At 38.0% G+C, this 25390-nt stretch overlaps 4 protein-coding genes across 5 annotated transcripts; 1 reads left to right on the top strand and 3 right to left on the bottom strand.

The window, feature by feature from the left end:
• Positions 1–1573: 1573 nt before the first annotated feature.
• Positions 1574–24188, top strand: LOC136257707 (alcohol dehydrogenase [acceptor]-like). 2 transcript variants are annotated; one of them, XM_066050998.1, is made up of 2 exons: positions 1574–1693; positions 9815–11728. In XM_066050998.1, the coding sequence occupies exon 2, from the start codon at positions 9816–9818 to the stop codon at positions 11610–11612; it is 1797 nt and encodes a 598-aa protein (XP_065907070.1). In that variant the 5' UTR covers positions 1574–1693; position 9815; the 3' UTR covers positions 11613–11728. The 2 variants fall into 2 exon arrangements, with proteins under 2 accessions (XP_065907070.1, XP_065907071.1); XM_066050999.1 differs by lacking the exon at positions 9815–11728 and adding an exon at positions 22231–24188 and having other exon boundaries at positions 1580–1693.
• Positions 13320–14408, bottom strand: LOC136259279 (uncharacterized). The gene has a single exon (XM_066052768.1). It carries the CDS (start codon positions 14406–14408, stop codon positions 13320–13322), a length of 1089 nt encoding a protein of 362 aa, XP_065908840.1.
• LOC136259278 (uncharacterized) lies at positions 14537–17926 on the bottom strand. The gene has a single exon (XM_066052767.1). The coding sequence runs from the start codon at positions 17924–17926 to the stop codon at positions 14537–14539; it is 3390 nt and encodes a 1129-aa protein (XP_065908839.1).
• Positions 18005–19042, bottom strand: LOC136259277 (uncharacterized). The gene has a single exon (XM_066052766.1). It carries the CDS (start codon positions 19040–19042, stop codon positions 18005–18007), a length of 1038 nt encoding a protein of 345 aa, XP_065908838.1.
• Positions 24189–25390: the final 1202 nt, after the last annotated feature.

The following is a 25390-nucleotide window of genomic DNA, read 5'->3' as shown; positions in this document are numbered from 1 at the left end:
GCAGGATCAACGATGCCCAGGTCCAGTCATGGAATTTTGCAATTGGTTGCAGCTAATTGCATGAGCATGTCCTACTTTTTCTGCTTTATTTGCTGAAATAAAAAAAATCATTTTTTTAAATTTATACCACCAGTAGATACAGCAGTAGTGATTATAACCACATCTCAAGTTTCATGATCACTTAATGCTTTGGGTGATTTCCTTTTGCTTTTACAAGGATTGTATGTGTGTGTCTCATAACCCATCCAAGATCCCATAATTGGGTCACTGACCATGTCATGCTCTACTGTCAAGAGTTCATAATATAAAAAGAGAGGAGAGTGTCTTACTACAGTATAGCCTGTATAAACACGTATCTCGAAGTAATGCAGTAAAACTTTGATTTCTTTAGGATATCATGTCAACATGTAAAGTGTTAAGGAGTGTTGACAATGCCATCAGTGGACCGTTTATCAGTTTATCATGAAGCCATAACTACAATGGTTATTGAAACTTAATGCTGAGTGCATGACTGACCAACTAACACATTGAAAGTGACTATTGCATCATAACTTTGAGATACGCCTTTATACAGACTATATTGCAGTAGGACACTCTCCTCTTTTTTTATATTATGAACTCTTGCTACTGTGTATTATTCTGCTCAGAAGAATGATTGTTGAGATTAAAATACCACTCATAGATATCAGGATAGATATGCACTATTAAATTTTGATGTCTGAAACTATTTCCCTTTGGAACAGCCACATAGATTTAAATTTTCGTGTCTAGCTAACTTATCATTTTATGATAGCTATAGGTCCCTTAGTCAAACACCTATATCATGCTAGCTAGCTATTATAGTATGTACATATACTACATTATTTTTATACATATTATTATTATCAAGAGTCCATATTATGGACTCTTGTTATTATGTAGTGGTGTCCATCAAGGGATTGAGAATACTGGAATTAGTAATTAATCTAGCTTCCTGTACATGTATTACAGCCATATGTGGGCGCATGTTTGTCTGACGATTCACTTACTGTTTGTTTGTTTGTTTGTTATTTATTATTTATTTATTAGACAACTATCCCACTAAGGACCTGCTAAGTCTTTTTGTATAGGATTTTTTCTCCTTTCTCCACCTTTTCAAACATACCATTTATATGTAGTGACTTTAAACAGGTTGTAGGACCAGGTGTCCTAAAGACTTTCAGCACCTAGCTGCAGCTGTAAACTTTTAAAAAAAATACTGTTATGATGCTTTTCTCTCTCCTCACAGGTTCTTACAAGGGATCATGGCATGGCACTTCATTTAAAAGTCTCCAGTTCTCCTGTTAGGTTAGGTAATCCAAAGCTTTTTTTAAGGCTGCTGAGTGCAGCACATGTTGCTGTCAGACCTTCAGTGCTTGTCACTGTAAAGTGCTACAGTAATAATAATAATTAGCGCCTGTGTAATATTGACACCCCATATTATAATAATAATAATATTATTATAGATAAGCATAGCTGCGTATTTAGTAATAAAAATAATAATAAGCGCCTGTGCAATATTGACACCCCATATTATGATAAGCATACGTATTATAATAGATAAGCATACGTATACGAACTAAATATCCGGAGACTAGTGTAAAGTCAGAAGAAAGAACTCCACTCCTCCATTGATCGGTGCGATTTCGGCCAGTTCGTGTTCGAAGACCTTGAGGTATGTTTCTCAGTGTATATAGATTTGAAGTGGGTTCCCTTAAATCGCGAAGAATATTCCTCAGCCCTGCACACACCCTGGTATGATTTCGATCTTGTACTATGATTCCCAGTACATTCATGGAGCACACATATAGGCACACTCTCTCTTTGTACATATTGGTGGTGATGATACACATGTGTTTTTATATTTCCACTCTGCTCCCATGTGACAAGGGGGTGTCACGTAGGTACGCGCTGTAGGGAGATCTGTGACTGCGGTGTTGACCGGCCGAATTTTCGCTTTGACCTGTGACTAAGAGGCCTTTTCAGTCTTTGACTGGTGACCTAGCAACGATATTTCAGTACTTATCGATTGTAGGTCAGAAATTTTACCTTAGACCGGCCTTGACCTTTGACTTAGACTTTGACCGCGGTCGTAGATCTACATACAGTGAGTGCCTGTGTGTCACCCCCTTGCATAGAGCACATTTCATATGATGTATGTAAATAGAGGTAATTCTGTGACGGTAATTTAGTGGATTTCGACTTTGATGGGCTGTTGTAACTCATTAACCATAAACGAAATCATTTAATACTTTGTGTTGATACCAGAGTGATGGTAATGGGATTTAAGTGCAAGGGGCCATTTATGCGTGGTGTAACCTTGTGACATGTCAAGATGATTGTGGGGTTCATACTGGACCAGACCCTTTACCCATTGTCAAAGAGAAAAACATAGTCCGGCCATGTAAGACTACCTGCAGCAGATGGCCCCATTCCATCACTAGCTGAAAACTCCATCTGGAGGAGACAAAATTTGCCTTCTCAATTTTCCTCACCCTCTTATCAAAGGCACACCTCTTTTCTTGCTCATAGGTAACATAGCACTGGGACAGATGAGACCACAGATAGTAGCTTACAAACAGGTTAAACACCCAAATATCCAAAAACACATGCTGGAACCCAAAAGTTAGGGCTTTCACATCAAGTCATGCACCATCATCATGATTATCAGAGGCTTGCTATCCAGGGGTTGGAGAGCAGGCTCAACGTCAGTGCATACCTCACTAAGAAGGTCAGCTAATAGATCATGTAGTTAATTATAGCAAATTGATGGAAAACTCAGAAGGCTTCTTGTACAGTGAGGGACTTTCTATGTGCATACAGAAGTCTGAGTCAACGTTGAAACCGGTCTGACCCGGATGACCCACTGACCCGGATGTGACCCGGATTAATTAAAGGCGTGCGATATGAGCTATTTTGAGCGAGCGAGACAACCTTTTTGAACGTTCAATTCGTGTTGAGTAAACAGGAGCGGATCCAGACTTTTAGAATTACAACTTCAGCCTAGCTGTAGGTTGAAGACCAAAAAAAAAAGGTCATCACCTACTGACAATAGCTACCCCTCACCATAGATACCCTCAGTTTTGTGCTACGTACTGCACTTACTAATAAATGGGCATGGCTGAGCGTATGTTTGTAGCGCAATAAGTGGGCGTGGCTCATGAAAGAGCTATGCGATAGCGTTTATAAGTTTCCACGTCGTCAAACGAACAATTTCATTTCTCATGTGATCCAATCCGGGTCAGACCCGGATAATTTGTAAACCGGGTCAGACCCGGATGACCCGGAGAAAATGTGACCCGGATGACCCGACCCAGTTTCAACGCTGGTCTGAGTAACTTACCAACCAATACATAGACAACATGAACAAGTCCCTAAACTCATCCTTGGGTACTAGCTACTTTCTTTTATGACAATACAGTTTGATTGAAGTAATGTAATGCAATTTTTGCTTGCTACATTATGCCACATTTAAGGTAAACAGAGCTAACTCTATGTGTTCGTACTCATAACTTGACGATCGGCAAAACTGATTGTAACTAAATATGGCTACAAGCAACATGTGTTTATGTAGTCTGTGCATACCAAATAGTGACTGATTTAATGTAGCCATTAGGAAGATATGGCACATAATATCTGGCAGTGTCAAAAACTTGTATAACTTCATGATTGTTGACATTATGCCAGAAAGACCACCAGTCTTGCTGCAATGCACGAAAATTGTCTGACTTAGTTAGAAAACATGCTAGGGAAGTAGATCAGCCCATTACTCAACTGTAGCTATATACAGCACTGTAGTATAGCACTGCATTAACTTCCTCAGGCAGTTTGAATGTACTTTCAATGCAGGTTTGGCCTTGAGGAGGAGGGCTATACTTGTTGGCTGTTAACTCAATGTTCCATAACGCAATAAAAAAAATGTTTGTTTCTACCAGACTGTATGTAGTAACCAATTGTTCCGGACTAATATAAGTATGAGTACAAGAAGCATGACCTTCTTGTAGCTTTTGACATCACCATAGAACAATCCATCTAAAGGGTTTGACACACTACAGCAATTACTTCAGCAAGTATACTAACTACTCTCTCTTGTGCCTCTAGTACCTTATTGTAGCTGAAGGTGATCATTGTACTGCCATGAAGTGTTTGTTCAGTGTATCTGTGGTGGTGGTAAGAAAGTGCATGATAAACTTGTTTCATGTTGGCTTGCGATTTGATTACATGAGAAGCAAAGAGAAAAAAACTATAGCAGATGATAATGATTGGTGATGTACATTGTGATACTAGAAATTAGACTAGTTGTAAGGTCATGGTTCTAGCAATAAGAATTAATCGATTTTGATTGAGTAAATAATTGCTATTATTATAACAGTGGAATGTGTAGTGTCAATGTATGTACATGTACTCATGTCATGGGTTGATTTTATAACACCATGTCAGTCAGTACCTCCTCACTGTGATTACATGCTGCTGCTTGAATTTTAATGGGTCTTCCTTGTTTCCTGTCTGTTCCATGACCACCGCCAGTAAACAAGGTATACACTGACAACGTGATGGTCCACTTTTGCTGTTTGTCTGTCCTTATAGAAGGTTGTGAGACCTGTAACAGAGCAGTATGTATGAAGAGGAGGAGGATACGTTTATAGCATGACTTATACAGTAGTTGTCCAAGGAACAATTTTACTGTCTTGATGGTTAGCTAATTCACTGGAAGTTAATTTATTATTTGGTAGATATATGTGCATGTCAGCCTTGAAACCAGGTCCAGTCATCTAGGTCTGACCCGCTTTACAGATTATCGGGGGTCTGACCCACATTGGATCAAGTGTGAAGAAAATTAATTACGGAAGTGTATAAATGTGTCACTGTCAAGTCCTGGTGCAACCCAGCTTCTTTATGCCCACTTATCAGGATGACTGTCTGCAGCCACACATGCAGCCACACCCATTTATTGGTAGTATTGCAGTCTGTAGGTATGCATGAAAGCTGCCTGCAGGCTTATGTGGAGTCACACCCACTAATCGATTGGTATTGTATGAGGGATTGTCTAGTCTTGCAGTAGACCAGTTTATTTTTGAGCCACACACACTTTAATATTGGGAATGTGTCGTATTGTTTGTAAGTATGATGTGTTAGATATGCACTAAGCCACACTCACAGGAAATGTATCTTGCTATCTGCAAATTTACATGGAACCACGCCCACTGATTAATGTTGCCTTAATTATAAATCTGCTTAGTTTTCATATAACTACCCTTGTACTTAACGTGCACCCAAACCTGGTGCATGCCCAGTTTTATTAATCCGAATGATATCTGGGTCAAATCCAGATTCCTATCTGGTCAGCAGGGCAACTGGATCAGCAGTAGCGACCTGGTTTCAACACTGGTACATGTGGTTTAGTCTGTGATTCTGTGCAGGCATGTACCACTTCACGTTGAGATGTGTAGCTGAAGTGATATTGATTGCTGAGTAGTGTAGTGATGTAATAGTCTTGTTAGTCTGGTGAATGAGTGTGTGATAATTTATATCAATGCCTATTTAGCCTGGCCATTGTACTGCTTTCCATTCATTCAGACTAACGTCTATTGTGACTTCCTGTGGTGGTGCAGCATATAGTTTCTTTTTATCAGTCTTTGGCCATGCAGCATCTTGTCTCAGAAAGATAGCGTTGAAGGAATTTTCTGTTGGAAATTGTTAATCTGTTCTTGTTAAAATATTAGAGTTCTAGGAAGCGGAGATGGGAACAGAAAGCAGGAATACAAAAAAAAAAACAACTAACATTGATAAAGGTCATCATGTCAATGTGTACTTGGTTGGATCATGTGTGAATGAGAAGTTAATAATTATTGTGCTTGATGTGCATGCTCAAGAAATTTTGAAGGAGGTGATTCTAGAAATGAGTGCAACAAACCTTAGTTTAGTCTTCTAGCTTTTCTGCCTGAGCTAGGATCTATTACATGCACAATATATGTTCTCCATGTAAAACAGCTTGGCTATAGAAAAAAATGGTGTGTCCATGAAAATATAAGTAGGTGGCAACTGAAAGAGCTGATATCTGGAGCAGCCAAGAATGAATTAATAGTACAACTACCTGTGATAAACAGAAGTTTTGGTATTGGCCCTTATCGTTGACTCTTGTTCTACATTTAATCGTGCTGCATTCAATTACAGTGGTCCCCTCCATTATCCAGCCATAAATTATCTGAACATTCTGTTATCCAAACTGTGGGATGACTGTTCTATTAGAGTATTTGCCTAAAATGTATGTTCTATTGGAGTATTTTATCTGAGCTCTGTATATAAATGTACATATGGGATTTGTTTATCCGAACTTTCCATTATCTGAACACAACTTAAATCCAATGAATTCGGATAATGGAGGACCACTGTAATTCCTTTTTACTTTAATGGACTAGTAATTGGCCACCTTTTTTAATAAGTGTGGAGAAAGAAGGTGCCCAAATTACTAGAGTTAAAAGGGAATGCAGCAATACTGAATATAGAACACGAGTTAATGATCAGTGTCCAATATTAATACTTTATTACGATTGGTTGTATTACCATTTGTTTTTGGATATCAGCTTTTACAGTTGCCAGTTACTTCTTTCATGCACATGCCTTTTTTTACAGTCAAGCTGTTTTCACATGTAGAATTTCACTTGTTTTGTAAATCAATTGCACTGATATAAATTGTATAATGGGTATATGATCCAGTATCACTCCCAATGAAGTTCCCAATTGGAGTGGGTAAGTAGAACTCTAGGAAAACGGGAACAACCAATGGAAAATGCTTTTGTCATCATGTCCAGGATGGATTTTGCAGCACAATGCTTATTTGCAGCAATGTTAGATTCTTCTCCACTTGAAATATCAAAATATCTTTATAGAGCATTCACCTTTTGCATTGAAAGCCTGTGAAGTGATGGACTATATAGACTAAGTCATCAACACTGAAAGTTAGCTACTCCCTTGAAACTATAAACAATGTACCATTGAGGTTTACAAAGTGTTTTAAACAACTGACAGTGTCTGCATATAAAGTAGTGGAAAAGTAGTTGTAGCCACTTTCAACTACTTTTGACTGAACGCATCAGGCAGTAGAAAATTCCATCAATAATAAAAAGAAATTATAGCAACTTGACGAAAACATTTTGAGTTGATCTGAAGGCACTTTTGAGCTAGATTTTACCCAACCAATACTGTCATGTTGTCATGAGGAGAAATTGAGGCAGGTTTTAGGGTGATATTTTATCAGTTATCACAAGCCATGCCCACACCTTCATCGTCCCTACCGTACAGTACTATCTAATCCAAAACAGCCAAGCTGTAAAAAAAGAGTGTGGCCCTCAAAAAGGCTATGGTGAAAAAAGATGTGAAATCCAAGGTGGCGGCCAAGAAATGGCTGTGATGGTAGGTTAATGGTAAAAATTTTAATAACGACAATTCAGGTGAATTTTGGTGCCGCTTGGTCTTGGCACAAAATTCACCTGAATTGTCGTTATTAAAATTTTTACCATTAACCTACCATCACAGCCATTTCTTGGCCGCCACCTTGGATTTCACATCTTTTTTCACCTTAGCCTTTTTGAGGGCCGCACTCTTTTTTTACAGCTTGGCTGTTTTGGATTAGATTTCACTTCTATTTGTATTTATATACCCCAAAGCTGGCTTATGGCCAGTTTTGGGGCTTTTTTAACCTATCTTTTTTTTCTTTTCCACAGGAAGAAGAAAAGATGAAGCATATGAATACTTTAAATATTTCTGATTTTATCAATAAATGTACAAATTATATATAATGCATATATTTATTACAGAACTCTACATGGTGGTTTCTTTGTAACTGAACACTCCACAAGGTGAGTCCTTCTAGCTGATCTCTCTACAGGGTGAATTGTTTGTAACTGAACTATCTACAAAGTAACTTCTTCTAGCTGATCTCTCTACAGGATGATTTGTTTGTAACTGAATTCTCTACAAGGTAACTTCTTCTAGCTGAAGTCTCTACAGGGTCACTAGTTAGTAGCTGAACTCTCTACAAGGTGACTTCTTCTAGCTGACCTTTCTACAGGGTAATTTGTTTGTAGCTGAACTCTCTACAGGTGATTTGTTTGCAGCTGAACTCTATACATGATGGTTTATTTGTAGCTGAACTCTGTACAGGGTAATTTCTTCTAGCTGATTCCTCTACAGGGCGATTTGTTTGTAGCTGAACTCTCTACATGGTGGTTTCTTTGTAGCTGAACTCTCTACAAGGTGTTCTAGCTGAACTACGTTGTTGAACTCCCTACAAGGTAGTTTCTTCTAGATGATCTCTCTACAGGGTGAATTGTTTGTAGCTTATCTCTATGCAGGTTACTAGTTTCTAGCTGATCTGTTGAATTCTTTTCAGGGTGACTGCTCTATTAGAGTGACTGCTCTATTAGAGTGACTGCTCTATTAGGGTGACTGCTCTATTAGAGTATCTCGATCTCACACTTGCTACACCAAGTTTGATTTCGTGTCATAACTCCGTGGCTTCAAGTCTGATTCTTCTATACCATTGAAGATCCTTTCTAAGATGATTACTCCATCTGTACAGCGAATTTCAAAGCATTACCCCAAGTGGTTTTTCTAGTGGGCGTGGAAAGTAGTCGTTTTTTTATTAGTTAATCTCGATTGCGTAATTGTTACACACTGTTGGTTTTTTCGTTGTATCTTCCTGGTTTTTAGCTCGATTTCACAAAAAGTTTGAGGTTTAATAGTTAACCTATTCACCCACCGATTTTCAGCTTCTTCCCATACGCAGTTTACCCTGTAGGCGTGACAACATATTGGTGTTATTTTTCGTGAATAACCGCTAATAACTCTTTGCCTGTTTACTGTATTCCAGCCAATGTTGGTACAGAGATGCGCCTTTATACCCCCCTTCTGTGTGCCAAATTTCAAGGTAATCGGATATTGCGTTCGCGTTTTATAGCGGTTTTTGTAAGTGTGCGAAAAGAGGAAGAAAAATAAGAAGAAAAAAAACCCTAAGAAACTAAGCCAATTTTTGAAGTTGCATATCTCGGGAATGCTTGAAACGATTTCGCTCAAATTTGGAATGTGGAGTACTGAAGTTGGAGGGAGTATCCACAGCAAAAATCGTCTTGTTTCATCAAGGCAGCACAGAACTGCAGAGGTGCGAAAATTGCATTTTCTTTCTTCGTGTCAGTATACTCACGGGTGTTGCGCGCCGGCTTCTTGGGCCGCACAACACACTACCGTGTGTCTTGATTATGCTACATGATACTGTCATACTGTATGATACCACTGTGTGCATGTTGGTGTAGCATGCCATACGTATCAGTAGTCAGGTGCGCATCCTTGTACAGCAATTATCCAGGTGCTGATGAAAAATCTCTGTTAGGACTCCATCAGATCTAGTTCAAGCATTTCATCATTTAAACCTTTGTCTCCTTTTTCAGTAACAGTTTGTCACCAAATTTTATATGGATATCGCCTTTGCAAAAAAAATTGATTGGCACAAGTTTATCGTATTCGCAGTGAATATCAAAAGAAATCTTTAACTGCTTTTCTTACTAATTACTTTGACAATGTTTAGAGTCTCATATACCTCAGGTTGCAGATATAGCAAGCTGACTACTAGCCAGTCCAATACCCTACCATCATAACAGATTCTAGCTTAAACCTGGAATTCAAGTACAAATTGTAAGCATGCTTGAATTTAAATTAATATAATTGATCATATGTGGTGGATGGATGTACTTCTTTGTAGTCATATAAGTCAATTACATAGTTTTATATTCCAATATAGGATGGGGAAGTGTCAGTTATTCGTGTTCATACTGGTAGTGATCATTTCAGTGATAGTATACCAGTGGATGAGGAATAGTGGCCCAGTCCATATTAACACATTCTCACCAGATGTTGAATATGACTACATCATAGTTGGGGCTGGATCAGCTGGATGTGTCCTAGCTAACAGGTTAACTGAAGATCCCAATACTACAGTATTACTACTAGAAGCTGGTCCTGTTGATACTAAACCTGAAATACATATTCCTCTAGCGTGGAGCAACTTGATGGATAGTGAAGTTGACTGGCATTACAAGACTACTCCACAGATTGATGCATTTCTTTCTTATGAAGAGCAACGTACAGCTTGGCCCAGGGGAAGAGTGTTAGGTGGCTCCAGTTCCATTAATGGTTTAGTCTATGTGAGAGGTAGTCCGGCAGATTATGACACTTGGGCTGAGAAGGGAGCTGATGGGTGGGGATTTGATGACGTACTATCGTACTTTCTTAAATCAGAAGATTCACAACTTGGAGAAGACAGCAAGTACCACTCAACAGGTGGTCCACTTACAGTCAGTTATCCATCATATTCTACTGTAGCTGCTAAGGCTTTTGTAGAGGCAGGAAGAGAACTAGGTTATAGAGTAGGAGATTATAATGGGGAGTCACCATTTGGGTTTTCTTTGTCACAATTAACAATGAAAAATGGTAAAAGGGTCAGCACAGCTGTTGCCTTCCTACATCCAATAATGGGTAGGAGTAATCTTCATATTGGAACTGGTGTAACAGTAAGGAAGGTGATTATTAAGGGTAACAAAGCAGTTGGTGTTAGTTATATACAAGAACCAAACAATGTTGAAGGTAGTGTAAGAGCTAAACAAGAAGTAATCTTATCAGCTGGATCTATTGGTTCTCCACACATTTTAATGTTATCAGGAATAGGACCTTCATCACATCTGAAGGAGGCAGGAATAGAAACTAAAGTTGATCTCCCAGTTGGTAAAAACTTGCATGATCATGTGCTTGTGCCAGTATCATACAAGACACCTCCTGAAAGTGAATTGTATCATCTCACAATACAGAAGGAAACTGCTTTATCACTTAGTAGCCTTTATCAGTATTTTGTACATGGAACTGGCCCTCTTTCTACCAGCTCAGTAGAGGCCTTAGCATTTTTGGATTCTGGAGTTGGTGGAAATCATGACTATCCTGATCTTCAACTTCATTTCTTTGGAGGTTTGGGAAGTAATGGAAGTAAATGGGGTTTTTCAAAGGAGAAGCTTAAAAAGGCTTTTGGTCCACAAGCTGGAGAAGAGACTGAGCGAGGAATTGCCATTGTTTCAACACTACTGCAGCCAAAAAGTATTGGAGAACTACGTCTTAATATAACACATCCATTTGATAGTCCACTACTTGACCCTCACTACCTACAAGATCCTCATGATATAGATGTTTTAAAAGCGGGAATAAGGATTGCAAACTCATTAATAAGAGCCTCTGAATTTCTTTATAGAAATGTTGAGTTTGCTGCGAGAAACACAACTGCACCTTACAAGTATGATAGTGATGAGTTTTGGGAATGGCTTATACGGTTTCTTCCAATGACTTCATATCACCCAGTTGGTACATGTAAAATGGGATCAGTGGATGATCCTAGTACAGTTGTTGATTCCAGGTTGAGAGTGAAAGGCGTTGAAGGACTACGAGTGGTCGATGCTTCCATAATGCCTCGAATTGTCTCCGGAAACACTAATGCCCCAACAATTATGATAGCTGAGAAAGCTGCTGATATGATAAAGGCTGATTGGAAGAATTGATTAAATCCAATAAAACAAATACCTTTAATAACAAAATGAGTGATCCTTGATAGTTTGATATCTGTTATTTTTGTATACTGCATTTGGTATGACATATTCAAGGTTACAGAAAGCTATACAGACATCATTGTGGTAGTTGTATATAAGCGATGGGTTATTAATTTGGTCATGAAAGTTTTAGAGTATACATACACCACAGAAAAAAGCCAAGCTGTTAAAAAATTCTTGTTCATCCATAAAAAATTGTACACATTTAATGAAACAAAGTATGTAGTTAGTAGTTCTTCATATTTTGCTTTGAAGAAATTGGCTTTTATCTTATCGTACAGTACAGGCTTGCACTTTCTCACAATAATATTGATCAGAAACCAGCCTCACAATACCTTCATGCTGCCTGTGCCTTTTACAACCAAGCCCAAAAATGCCTTCAGTGTGACCCAAAATGCTTCCATTAGGCTGCTACAAAATTTTATTCAGTGGAATTTTTTATTGTCTGACTGCCTGCTTGCCTGATGATGCTTTCAGACAAGCACGGCTCATGGAGGTTGACCTCCTTTGTGCCCCATTTATCTTTGCTGACCGAGCAAGATGTTGATTCATGGTAGTGCTGACTGATGGCTTCCCTATATGGTTCTTGTAGTGTTTTTCATTTGTAATGCTGTGTAACAAGCCAAGCATAAGCATAATGGCCATTTCACTATTTCAGTATGCAACCTTCCTTGTTTCACTTTTATTTCTTTTATCCTTCACTGGACCTTGTATTTGCTTGTTTGTTTACTTTTTGTAACATTATTAGCTATGACTGGAGAACCCATGCATACCTCATTAGAAGAAGCGTTCTCTATTGACTTCAGCTTTGTAAGTTTATCATTTTCATCTGAATGCATGCTTCAACAGCCCAACTATGAACTACAGCTAAAATATATATACTAGTGGACAATTAATTCCTAATTTAGACTGCATTAGGGATTAAAATAATGTCCACTAGTATATCTTCAGGTGTAGGTGACCTCCCTTGTTTCACTACTGTTTTTCAATGATCTCAAATTGAACTGTAATTTTCCTTGCACCTTTTTGTAACATAATTGGCACCAGACTTATTGCTTTTTGAATGCATGCCCCTACAATCAATTACTGAAAAGTGCCAAGTGGCCATTATGCTTTGTTGTTACAAGTATAAGAAGCTTACTATGGAAAATACAGATAATTCCCTTCACAAACATACAGGGAGCTGTCATGCGTTATACCATGAAACAACACCCTGAGCTGTTGGCAAAAGAAATTGGATGTAAAGGTAAGTCCATGATGAGTACATTGTATGCATTTCAATTTGTACTGAAGGCACTCTGGGCTGCTATGAAGGTATGGTTTCTGGCTAATTTTGTGAGAAAATGCAAACTATGCAGTTACTACTTCACTGTATGATTGTTGGCTAGTTACTTGATCAAGGATTTTTTTTTTGGGGGGGGGGGGGGGGGAATACAGTGGAAGCCCCTCTATGTCGCGATCTCGACAGGAATTGCCCCGATCAAGCCTGTTATCTATATCTTCTTATCTATTGCCAGCATATATTTCTTCTCTTATTCTTACACACACTGTCATACACTCTGATTCTCCACTCCTCCTAACAATACAATTCTGCTTTTATACTAGTTACTGTTTACAAAGAATATTCTAGAATAAGCTGACTAAGTACAAAGTAAAAATTTACGCTATGTCCTGTTCTGCTGAGTCATTGCTGACATGTGCAGGGCATGATTGTTCATGTTGTTGGGCCTGATCATTCACATCAGTTATGCCAGTAGGCAAGTTATTTCGCGTATCCGCGACACTCCCAACGCCAACAAGTTCACCATCTCCATCTGATTCATCATTATAATATAGTTTAATTCTTTCTATTGCTGTCTTGGCTGCCTTTCTTACTGTCCTTTCCTTATCACAATTATCTTCATCATTCTCAAACTGTTCATTAATTTTATCTTGCTCTGGACATTCAATAGGGTAGAGGAGCTTTAGTGCTCTATGTATGGTTCTTCTTGATGGTAATGTCACCATTGCTGAGCGTACAACATTATCTCTACCTTGAATCAACTTGTTTATTCTTCCTATCTTCCACTGTCCCCTGGGTAAATTATCTTTGATCAAAACAACATCTCCAACCTTTGGCACTAGTTTACTGCTATTCTTCTTTGATTTAAACAGTTGGCTTCTTTCTCTTAGGTTAAGTAAATAATCCTTACTCCATATTTTCCAAAACTGATTTAAGTAATTTTGACCCGTCTTCCACATATCTAGTAACTTTTGACTAGTGCTGATATTTTGTGTCACTTCAAATTCTGGGTCAACATCGGGACTGTAATCAGGAATCATATGTCGATTAGTTAATGACAAAAAACTTGCAGGTGTGATAACCGAATATGAGTTAACATCATCATCTAGGTAAACCAAGGGACGAGAATTTATCATTGCTTCTATCTCTGTGAGAACTGTGACTAACTGGCTCTCAGTTAAACACCTGTTTCCAATTGTTTTGCGTAGTGCTCTTTTAGACAAACCAACTAATCTCTCATATAGTCCTCCCATCCAGGGGGCAAGATCAACTATGAACTTCCACTCAATTCCTTGATCAGTACTGAAAACATTTACTTGATCACTGGTCAATACATTGCTCCAAACTTTGTTCAACACTGTGCTTGCTGTTTTGAACTGTTTTGCATTATCAGATAGGATTTGTCTTGGAATACCACGTCTTGCTATGAATCTACGAAAACAAAGTAGAAACTCCTCTGTAGACATATCATTAATCAGCTCTAAGTGTACAGCTCTAACTGTAAAACAAGTAAACAGACATACCCAAACTTTCATGGTAGCTGGAGCTTCACCTTCGGCTGAATAGTGTTTGATGTACAGTGGTCCAAAGTAATCTAAACCAGTATATCAAATGGTATCGATTTGGTGACTCTTTCTTTTGGCCATGGAGGCATTTGTGGCATTTTGAATGGTCCGCATTCTGTTCGTTGACAGATTCTACAATTTTTAAGTATTCTCTTTACTTCTGATCTTCCATGTGGAATCCAGTATTCTTGTCTAACTTCAGCTAATGTTTGTGCCACACCTGAGTGAAGTACCTTGCAATGAATATATTCAATCACTAAGCGAGTGTATGGTTCTTTACTCGGAAGAAGCTTTGGACATTTTGCACCTTGTGTCAGCTCAGCATTCTGATATCTTCCCTGACATCTCAAAAGGCCTTGTTCGTCAATCATTAAATTTAACTGATCTGTCATATTACTACTTTTGCCATCTCTCATCAGTTTAATTGTGTCTGAATAACACTTCTGTTGTGTAAACTGGTCCCATAGAAGCTTTGCCTTCTTCAATTCTTGCGATGTCAATAAACCTGTTACAGTTTGTCTTTTCTTGAACTTGTCAACATATCTTAAAATCCAAGCAGTGGTTCGCAGTAGTTTTTGAAGTGATGAAAATCGTTCAATTTCAATGATTGATAAATTAACATTTCCGTCAGGACTCTCCCCAGCTATGAGTTTTGTTTCAAAAAGGACTTTGTGTTCTTCTTGATCTCCGACTGTTTGAGAAGATGTTTCTGAAAACTTGTAAACTGGCCATTTCTCTTGTGGATTTGATAACCATGTAGGCCCATTCCACCAGATAGAACATTGTAATTCAGAAGGCGATTTTCCTCTGGTGGCTAGATCTGCCGGGTTTTCTTGAGTCGGAACATACTTGAATGACATTCTTTTGTGGGACTTAATTTCTTTCAACCTATTCTCTACAAACACTGGAAGAGGCTTATTACTCTGAAGCCAGTGGAGCACACATTGTGAGTCAGTCCATACAACCTTTGAAGAAATTGGCAAATGCAGTTCTCTGTCAACAAATTCTAGTGCTCTCGTTCCAATAAGGACACCTAATAACTCCAATCGTGGAATTGTTGTCTTCTGTGGAGCCAGACGTGTTTTTGAAAAAATACAGTCGACTTTGCATTCACCAGCTGATGACTGATGCAGGTAAATTACTGCAGCATATGCTTTTGCGGATGCGTCACAAAAGCAAAGTAATCTGTACTCTATCGGTTCACTTTCAGTGATCTTTATTCCAACATGTCTGGGTATATTGTACATTGAAATAGTTGTTAAGATATCCCATAAGTGTTGCCACCTGCTCAGATACTCACTAGGAAGTTCTGTGTCCCAATCAAATTTGCATGTCCACAGCTCCTGTATGAACAGCTTGGCTTCTAAGACTGTTGGAGCAAAAAATCCAAGTGGATCAAAAATAGATGCTACTGCTTGCAGTACTTCACGTTTTGTACTAGCTTCCTTTGTTCTGTCACCTGAAGGTCCTGGTAGTAACAAAGTATCACTGTTCAAATTCCAATTTATACCAAGGACCTTAATGTTTGAGCCACTTGCTCTATCTTGTTCAGGGACAAACTTCATTAACTCTTGGGAGTTTGATGCCCATTCTCGTAAATTCATGGAAGCTCTTGCAAATATCTGTTTGCTGTCTGTATACAAATGTTGCACCTCGTTTAGGGTACGTGTTCCTGTAATTATGTTATCCACATAAATATCCCGTTGTATTCGTTCAGCTGTTGGATTACCAATGTGTTTTAGGTGGTAAGTTATTGTAGCTGCTAACAGAAATGGACTAGATACTACTCCAAAAGGTACTCTGCAAAATCGATAAACTTGTAAGTTGTTATTGAGATCATTGACATTTATATTTTTCAACCACAGAAAACATGTGACATCTCTGTCTTGTGGTTGAAGACCAACATTCAAAAAGGCTTTCTCAATATCACTCACTACACCAATTGGTGACAATCGAAATCTAAGTAATAAACCAGACAAATCAGGTAACATTACAGGACCTCTGTATAAACATTCATTTAAACTCCTTTGACTTTGTTTAGTTTTAGCAGATGCATCATACACCACACATACTTTGGTGGTGTTCTTTGAAGGTGTAATAATGGGATGATGAGCAATGTAATGCTTTAATGTACCTTCTTCACAGTGGTCTGTAACTTTCTCTATAATTCCCCTTCGCAACTGTTCTTGAATTATTTCCTCATACTGTTTTAGCAATTTGGGATCTTTCTTTAGTTTTTGCACGATTGATCTGAGTCTTCCATATGCCAACTGATAATTCTCAGGTAAGTCTGGGTTTTCTTCCTTCCAAGGCCAAGCAACCATATATCTTCCATTAATAAACTTGACACTGTTATTAAAATTATCTAAAGCCAAATCATCGTCGCAATGCGATGGTGAATCCATAATTCCTAAAGATTCTAAACTCCAAAATTTTTCTATATCAGGTTTTGCTACATGAGAAGAATCACTAAAGGTAAGTGTATTTGTAGCTAACCTCATTCCGGCAGGCAGTCCTGCAGTAGTACCAACAAACAAATTTGATTCACTCACTGCTTCTGTATTTGTTGTAACTCTCCCACCAAAAATCCAACCAAGTTTTGACTGAAATAAAAACAAACCATTGCCTAGATCCATCTTTCTAGGTTGTAGGAGATCAAAATAATAATCATTTCCAATCAACATGTTAATTGGGAAAACTTCCGTAGTTGTAGGGACTGTATCAGCCAGGTTGCGCATTAGTGATTCATCCTTCAGGAATTTTGCATCCTCTGAAGACAAGGGAACACGAGTTATGTTTCCAGTGATGTTAGGAACTACAATCACATCCATTGACATGACAGTGCCATCTTTTAAACATAGCTGCAATTTGCTCATTCTGCACTGAATTGATGTTGATTTATTCATACCAAATGTGACAACTGAGATGCTCTCAGGGGGGCCGACTTCTAACTTCATTTCCTTTGCTAGTCTATCAGTGATATACGTTCTCTGGCTTCCTGAATCTAGGATCAACCGAACCATTGAAGAGGATTCACTTTGCATGTTCTTTACCACGATTGTGGCTGTCTGCATTAAAACATTTATTTTTGTTGACTCTGTATCTGAAAGCTGGGTTTCAGCTTCATCAGCAATACAAGAAAGACCAGATGAAGATTTGCTCTTAGCAAATAGCATAGGACATAGGCTTCTGTGGTGTTGATTTCTGTTGCCACAATGTGCACAGGTTTTATTTCTACTACAATTCTTAGACATGTGACCTTTCTTTAAGCAGATATAACATAGCCCTTTTAGCTTTTCTTGTCTTTCTTGTAGTGTAGGGTGATTAGAACACTCATCTGACCAATGGGATTGATCGCAGAATATACATCTTGGTTGAGTAGGCTTTGGAACACTCTTGTGCCTACTATTTCCTGCCATCAGTCCACTTGCAGTCAACTTACTAATAGGGGGGAGTCTTCTGGGGTTCCCATTTTGATTAGGTTTGGGGTTGTACTCTCATTGTGAATTTGTCTGTGAAAATTCTGTACTAGCCATCTCCATTGCTACAATATGCTTCCCAAGTAGCTGACGTAACTTAGTCACTGTCCATTCTTCACCATCTGCTCGCAACATATACAACTGATACAAAACCTTCTGTGGGAGCTTTTCATTGATCAAAGCTATGAAATGTCGATGGTTTGTATCTTCTCCAATTGCTTCTAAACTTCTCAGGTTTCTTTCTATAGCATCATAACATTGTCGTAGACTACTCACTTGGTTAGTGGCTGGAGGTAAGTGGGACAGGTTGTGATAGTAAGCATCAATAACTAGTTGCTTATCTCCAAATCTCTTCTTTAAAACATCTACAACAACTGGATAATTTTCATTTGACAACTGATATCCTGCAATAGCTTGTAAAGCATCACCACTGAGCTTAGATTTCAGACATGTAAATTTATCAACATTTGCATACCTTTCTACTCTGTGGACTGAAGCTTCAAACATGTCCCAGAATTCTTTCCGCTTCAAGACATCGCCTTCAAAAGGTTGTATATCTAACTGTGGTGGCTTAGCTGCTGCTAACAATGGTGACCAAATGTTACGAAGTTCTCCAGTTTGGCTAGATTGCAACAATGACATTTGTTCTTGTACCTGTGTTAGTCTTCTCTCTAGGTTCTGAGATTGACTAGTTTCAGCTTCTCTTCGTTTTCTTTCAACTTCATCTTTGAGTGTCTTCAACTGTGACACCTTGTTAATAATATTATCTATTAATTCACTATCTTCATCTAAGGTAGCTTGGAACTCTGTAGCAGCTTCAGAATTACTTTCTGCCTCAATAGCATCCATTAATTTTTCATTAGCAGCCTCAAATCTTGACAGTTTTGTTTCCAAATTAAGTATTGCTTTTCCAATCATTAGGAAAAATTTCACAATTTCTTGCTCACTGCTGCTAATCCATTCTTGCTGCAGTAGCTCATTAGCTTCTTGCTCTTCTCGGGTTAAAGCATTCTTTGCTCTAGTTCTATTGCTTTTCAGTGTGCTCAGTGCTGGCATCAGGCCTGGTAACTCTGGACTCCTGTAACTTATACAAGAACAACAGGTCTGACAATACAGACAACTCGCCTTATGTGGTACCGTTAACAATATTCCACGGTACCACAAATTCTGCGTTTAGGGTTAAAAAAGAACGAGTCTTTCCAGAGTGATCCCGGGTTTCGGCACCAAATGTCGCGATCTCGACAGGAATTGCCCCGATCAAGCCTGTTATCTATATCTTCTTATCTATTGCCAGCATATATTTCTTCTCTTATTCTTACACACACTGTCATACACTCTGATTCTCCACTCCTCCTAACAATACAACTCTGCTTTTATACTAGTTACTGTTTACAAAGAATATTCTAGAATAAGCTGACTAAGTACAAAGTAAAAATTTACGCTCTGTTCTGCTGAGTCATTACTGACATGTGCAGGGCATGATTGTTCATGTTGTTGGGCCTGATCATTCACATCAGTTATGCCAGTAGGTAAGTTATTTCGCTTTTCCGCGACACTCTAAGACAGACATGTAACTAAAATGTTGAAGAATGCAGAAAAGAATCCCAGACCCAGTGGTGACTTGATCCCCAGCAACACGCAGTCTAGGCATGCGCCAAAAGAGCCACAACAACCGGGATCTGAGATTTTCTCTGCATTCAACCTGTACTTAAACATCGACTTCTCGCCAGCAATGGTTTTATCTGTGAATGCTGTAATACTATTTTTTCACACCCGGGTGATCACACTTGTTAGCTGTTACTATAAGCAAATGCAAAACAAAAACTAGCTTGAGAGGAACAAATGAACTTAAAAAGTACCAATATAACCAATGTTTGTAATATGTATCAGGCTATGTTGTTTTCCAGAGAGCAGAAGACAGGTATCTATATATCAATTGGGTGATGAAGCACATGTAATGCTGCAGAATGGGGATCTAAGCTCAGATAGTGACAGGCATAGATCTGCTATTGGGCATGTACTACTGTACCTAATTGGGGTATACATTTTAATGTGCCCTTGTATAAGTGAAAACAGCTTATGTAATGGCACATTGAAATGTATACCCCATTTCACCCCAGAGATATCAGCTTGTCTTTACATGAATGTAATACAAAGATGTCTGTGCCACAGTCAAACAATAGCATACCATCCTAATGTCAACTGGAGTACAGATTCCCATTTGTTGGTAGTAACACCACAAAACTTCTCCTAAATAGTTCTAAAGAGTTAAATTAAAGTGATGAGGTTATCATCAAAGAATCAAGCTGGGAAAAACAATTTCCTGGATGAAAATAAAACAGTTCGCTGTACTGTACTGTACTATATAAGTTGTACTGTATTCATACCATTTCTCTTATAGGCCATCCATCACGTTTGATCTACAATTTTCAAGGTTGGATCTTCACTTACAAAGTTCTGTTCAATATAATCTACATAAGAAAGACATTGTTTATTTTAAACAAGTGCCCACCAGTACAAGGGAATAGGAACCACTCTGGCTAGAGACTCTTGTCATTGTGGTACTCTAATAGAACAGTCATAAGCTTCAGTTAACCATTTTACCACTTGCATTGGCAATTAAATTGCTTCCAAATATGACTAATTTAAAAATCATTTCCTAGGGGCACACCTTAAAGGCTCATGCTCAAATTAGCAGAGTGTACAGTTTCCCAGTAGATTTCCACCATAATTAAAATAATATACCAGGAACAGAGTGTTTCCTAGCTTCACCTCTGTAGTGCCCATTTCTTTTACAATATGTATACAATATGTAACAATCTCAGCAAAGCCCACGTAATTTGTACTTGGCACAGTATTTTGAAATCAAGTATTTTATTGACTTAGCTTGCTTAAGATTATTGGTAGTATTAATATCACCAGCAAATTTCACCCCATACAGTGAAAGTGTGAACTGTGCTTTATAGATGTCTTTTGAGACACCTGTGTATTGGTCATATGAATTGCCACGAGATTTAATGAGATGTATTGGAAATTGTGTAAATATATTAGTTCAGATTTACAGCCCTGTTAAAAGAAATTGGTACAACTAGAGTAATGGTTGTTAGAAGCTGTTTAAAATACAAACGAAAGGTTGGAAGGTCAAAGTAGTGTAAACGAAGACTATCTAGCGGTATACTTTGAAGAGAAGTTGATAAATAGGTATAGCTTTTGTAAAAAGTTCCAGACCAAATGCGTGATTCACTCTACAAGCTGTATTTTAAAAGCTGGAGCCACCAGGCTCCCTTTACACAATAGTGATATAAACTATTAAACAAAACATTATCTGTTCATCAACCAATTTGTACTGGTAGTTTTTTAAAATGCTTCCCAATGGTTTACACACCTAGCAGTACATTGTGGCTATTCATGGTAAATCCATAAATATATTTGTTCTCAGATTATTTGAAAGACCTCTATAACCCGCCAACTGTACATTAGATTTCAAAGCTATAACAATTAATATGCATTTGCGAAAAATTTGTTGTCAGCAACCCCCAGGACAGTTGCGCTATGCCAACATAATACCTGAACTCAGCAATCTGCAGCTTGAAAAAATTATGAATATTACACTTGTTGCACGCTATACAAGGAAGTTGGAACACTAACAGTAATGTACCTTGCACTATTCACATTCACCTAAACTAGAACTGGTACATAAGTGCAAAACTAGTATACGTTGCTGTGTATGTTAGCGTGTTTATGTGCCAGGTTTTATTTAATCCACTAAAGATTCCACAAGCACTGTCTTGCTACAGCACTTGATAATTCCTAGTAAAGTACTCAGTTTCTACTCTTGCTTTAGTAGCATGTCAACAATTTATTATCCATAGCAATGCATGTTCAAGTTTTACTGTCTCTGTGCCATAACTACCACAAGCGGGATGGGCAATCCATAACATGAGTTAAGTAAAGTAATATGCTTCTCTGTTGACTAGATCTACCAAATTCAAAGTCAATTTATAAACTGATTGTGATAATATTAACAGCTACTGTATATGGGCAACCTGCATGGACGTTGACCTTCAGACTATCATTCCAACATATCACAGCTTATAGGTAGATAGGAACAAGGAGATAATCTCAGAATCATTGTATTATAATGCAACATTTGTCAGGTCCTAAGTAGCCATGTACATATGTAATATATGTCATATTTAAACATTCATTTAGTTTTGTGCATTATAATACTTGTGCTCTTACAGGATGGGTAAGTATCAGTTATTCATGTTGATACTGGTAGTGATAATTTCAGTGATAGTGTACCAGTGGATGAGGAATAGTGGTCCAGTCCATATTAACACATTTTCACCAGATGTTGAATATGACTACATCATAGTTGGGGCTGGATCAGCTGGATGTGTACTAGCTAACAGGTTAACTGAAGATCCCAATACTACAGTATTACTACTAGAAGCTGGTCCTGTTGATAGTGACCCTGATATACATATTCCACTTATTTTTCTAAGTCTGTTAGGCAGTGAAATTGTTTGGCATTACAAGACTGTTCCAAAACACAATGCACTATTAGGTTTTAAGGACCGACGCTTAGTATGGGTTGCAGGCAAGGTGTTAGGTGGTTCAAGTTCTGTCAATGCTTTAGTCTATGCTAGAGGTAGTCCAGCAGATTATGACACTTGGGTTGAGATGGGAGCTGATGGGTGGGGATTTGATGACGTACTACCATACTTTCTTAAATCAGAAGATTCACAACTTGGAGAAGACAGCAAGTACCATTCAACAGGTGGTCCACTTTCAATCAGTTATCCATCATATTCTACTGTAGCTGCTAAGGCTTTTGTAGAGGCAGGAAGAGAACTGGGCTATAGAGTAGGAGATTATAATGGAGAATCACCATTTGGATTTTCTTTGTCACAGTTGACAATGAGAAACGGAAAGAGGATTAGCACAGCTACTGCCTTCCTACATCCAATAATGGGTAGGAGTAATCTTCATATTGGAACTGGTGTAACAGTAAGGAAGGTGATTATTGAGGATAACAAAGCAGTTGGTGTTAGTTATATACAAGAACCAAACAATGTTGAAGGTAGTGTAAGAGCTAAACGAGAAGTAATCTTATCAGCTGGAACTATTGGTTCTCCACACATTTTAATGTTGTCAGGAATAGGACCTTCATCACATCTCAAGGAGGCAGGAATAGAAACTAAAGCTGATCTTCCAGTTGGGAAAAACTTACAAGATCATGTACAGGTATTTTTGCCATATCTAACATCACCTGAAAGTGAAGTATACGACACTTTAATATTCTTGGACTCTGTTTTTAATCTTAAAAACTTGTTTCAATATTATGTGTTTGGAACTGGTCCACTTTCTACTAGTCCAATAGAAGCTGTAGCATTTATGAACTCTGGAATGGATGATAGCAGTAAATATCCAGATATACAATTGCATTTCTTTGGTGGTGATGATAGAAATACACCAGGCTCTCTAACGGACATGGTTGAGGCAGTGTTTGATCCAAATGCCAGCAAACGCACTCAACGAGGCTTTATGATAGCATCATCAATATTGCACCCTAAAAGTGTCGGTGAATTAAGTCTCAATATAACACATCCGTTTGATAATCCTGTAATTGATCCTCATTATATAGAAGATCCTGATGACATCAAAGGTGTAATTAAAGGAATAAGAATTGCTAATGAGTTAGTAAGAGCATCTGAAGCTCTTCATAAAGGACTAATTGAATTTGTTGGAGAAAATGCTAAACTTCCTTATAAGTATGATAGTGACGAATTTTGGGAATGGTTTATACGTCAGTTTCTTTCATCAGTTGCTCACCCAGTTGGTACATGTAAAATGGGATCAGTGGATGATCCTAATACAGTAGTTGATCCAAGGTTAAGAGTGAAAGGTGTTGAAGGATTACGAGTAGTTGATGCTTCCATAATGCCTCAAATCACTTCTGGAAATACTAATTCCCCAACAATTATGATAGCTGAGAAAGCTGCTGGTATGATAATAGCTGACTGTAAGAATTGCTAAACTTTAAATCAATAATATGATCTTTGGTAGTTTTTTCTTTTCTTGATATATATGCTTTTGGTATAACACATTTATAATTAAAGAAAGTTATACATCAGCATGGACATGTTGCACTAGTTGTACTGTATTTAAGCGGTAGATTGTTAATTATTCATATTAATTTGTAGAATATAAAATTTAAGCAAACTGTAAAAAGGGTGTAGTTCCCAGGCTGAAAAAGATGTGAAATCCAAGGTTGCAGCCAAAAATGGCTGTGATTGTAGTTAATGGCAAAATTTTTGATAATAATTCAGGTGAATTTTCTGCCAAGAACAAGTGGCACCAAATTCACCTGAATTATGTGTTTGCCTGTTTTCTTACTGAAGAGAATCAAGATTTCAATTGTTGATATTTCCAATTCAATATTTTTTTAACATTGATCTGTCCTATCGATTGGCTAAACTCTCTACAGGGTAACATGTTTGTAACTGAACCCTCCACAGGGTAACTTACAATGTATTTGAACTCTCTACAGGGTGACTTGTATATAGCTGAATTCTCACTTGTTTGTAGCTGGACTCTCTAGAGGGTGACTTCTTATGTAGTTGTCAATGAACTCTATGGGTGACTTGTTATAGTTGAATTGTATCTAGTTTGTAGCTAAACCCTTTACAGGGTGATTTATAATTTTGCTAAACTCTCTACAGGGTGATTTGCTGTATACTGTAGCTGAGCTCTCACATTTTTTTGTCTCTACAGGGTGGTGACTTGTTGTAGCTAAACTCTCTACAGGGTGAATTGTTTGTTGCTGAACTCTCTACAGGGTGACTTGTTGTAGCTGAATTTTCTACAGGGCAACTTGTTTGTAGCTGAACTGTCTACAGGATGAATTCTGAGCTCTCTAAAAGGTGATGTATTGTAGCTGAAGAATTTTTTTTACCTGAACCATTTTACAGGATGAATTATTTGTAGTTGAACTTTCTACAGGGTGATTTATAGCCGAACTCCCTATAGGGTGACTTGTTTGCAGCTGGACTCTCTATAGGGTGACTTCTAATGTAGCTGAACTTTCTACAGGTGACTTGTTGTTGGTAGACATGCTTGAGGAAATGTTAGATCCAGATACCAGCGAAGGTACTCAACGAGGCTTTATGATAGCATCATCAATATTGCACCCTAAAAGTGTTGGTGAATTAAATCTCAATATAACACATCCATTTGATAGTCCTGTAATTGAACCTCACTATATAGAAGCTACTGATGACATCAAAGGTGTAACTAAAGGAATAAGAATTGTTAATGAATTAGTAACAGCATCTGAAGCCTTTCATAAAGGACTGATTAAATTTGTCGAAGAAAATGCTAAACTTCCTTATAAATAAG

Source organism: Dysidea avara, chromosome 6 (assembly GCF_963678975.1).
Source record: "Dysidea avara chromosome 6, odDysAvar1.4, whole genome shotgun sequence".
NCBI classification, from domain to species: domain Eukaryota; kingdom Metazoa; phylum Porifera; class Demospongiae; order Dictyoceratida; family Dysideidae; genus Dysidea; species Dysidea avara.
This window is presented reverse-complemented; position numbering and strand designations above follow the sequence as displayed.

What these genes read in the sequence shown, in the direction of transcription:
- LOC136259278 (XM_066052767.1), bottom strand. Translation starts at nt 17,926, where the DNA reads ATGGCAGGAAATAGTAGGCACAAGAGTGTTCCAAAGCCTACTCAACCA.
- LOC136259277 (XM_066052766.1), bottom strand. Translation starts at nt 19,042, where the DNA reads ATGCCAGCACTGAGCACACTGAAAAGCAATAGAACTAGAGCAAAGAAT.
- LOC136259279 (XM_066052768.1), bottom strand. Translation starts at nt 14,408, where the DNA reads ATGTCTACAGAGGAGTTTCTACTTTGTTTTCGTAGATTCATAGCAAGA.
- LOC136257707 (XM_066050999.1), top strand. Translation starts at nt 22,232, where the DNA reads ATGGGTAAGTATCAGTTATTCATGTTGATACTGGTAGTGATAATTTCA.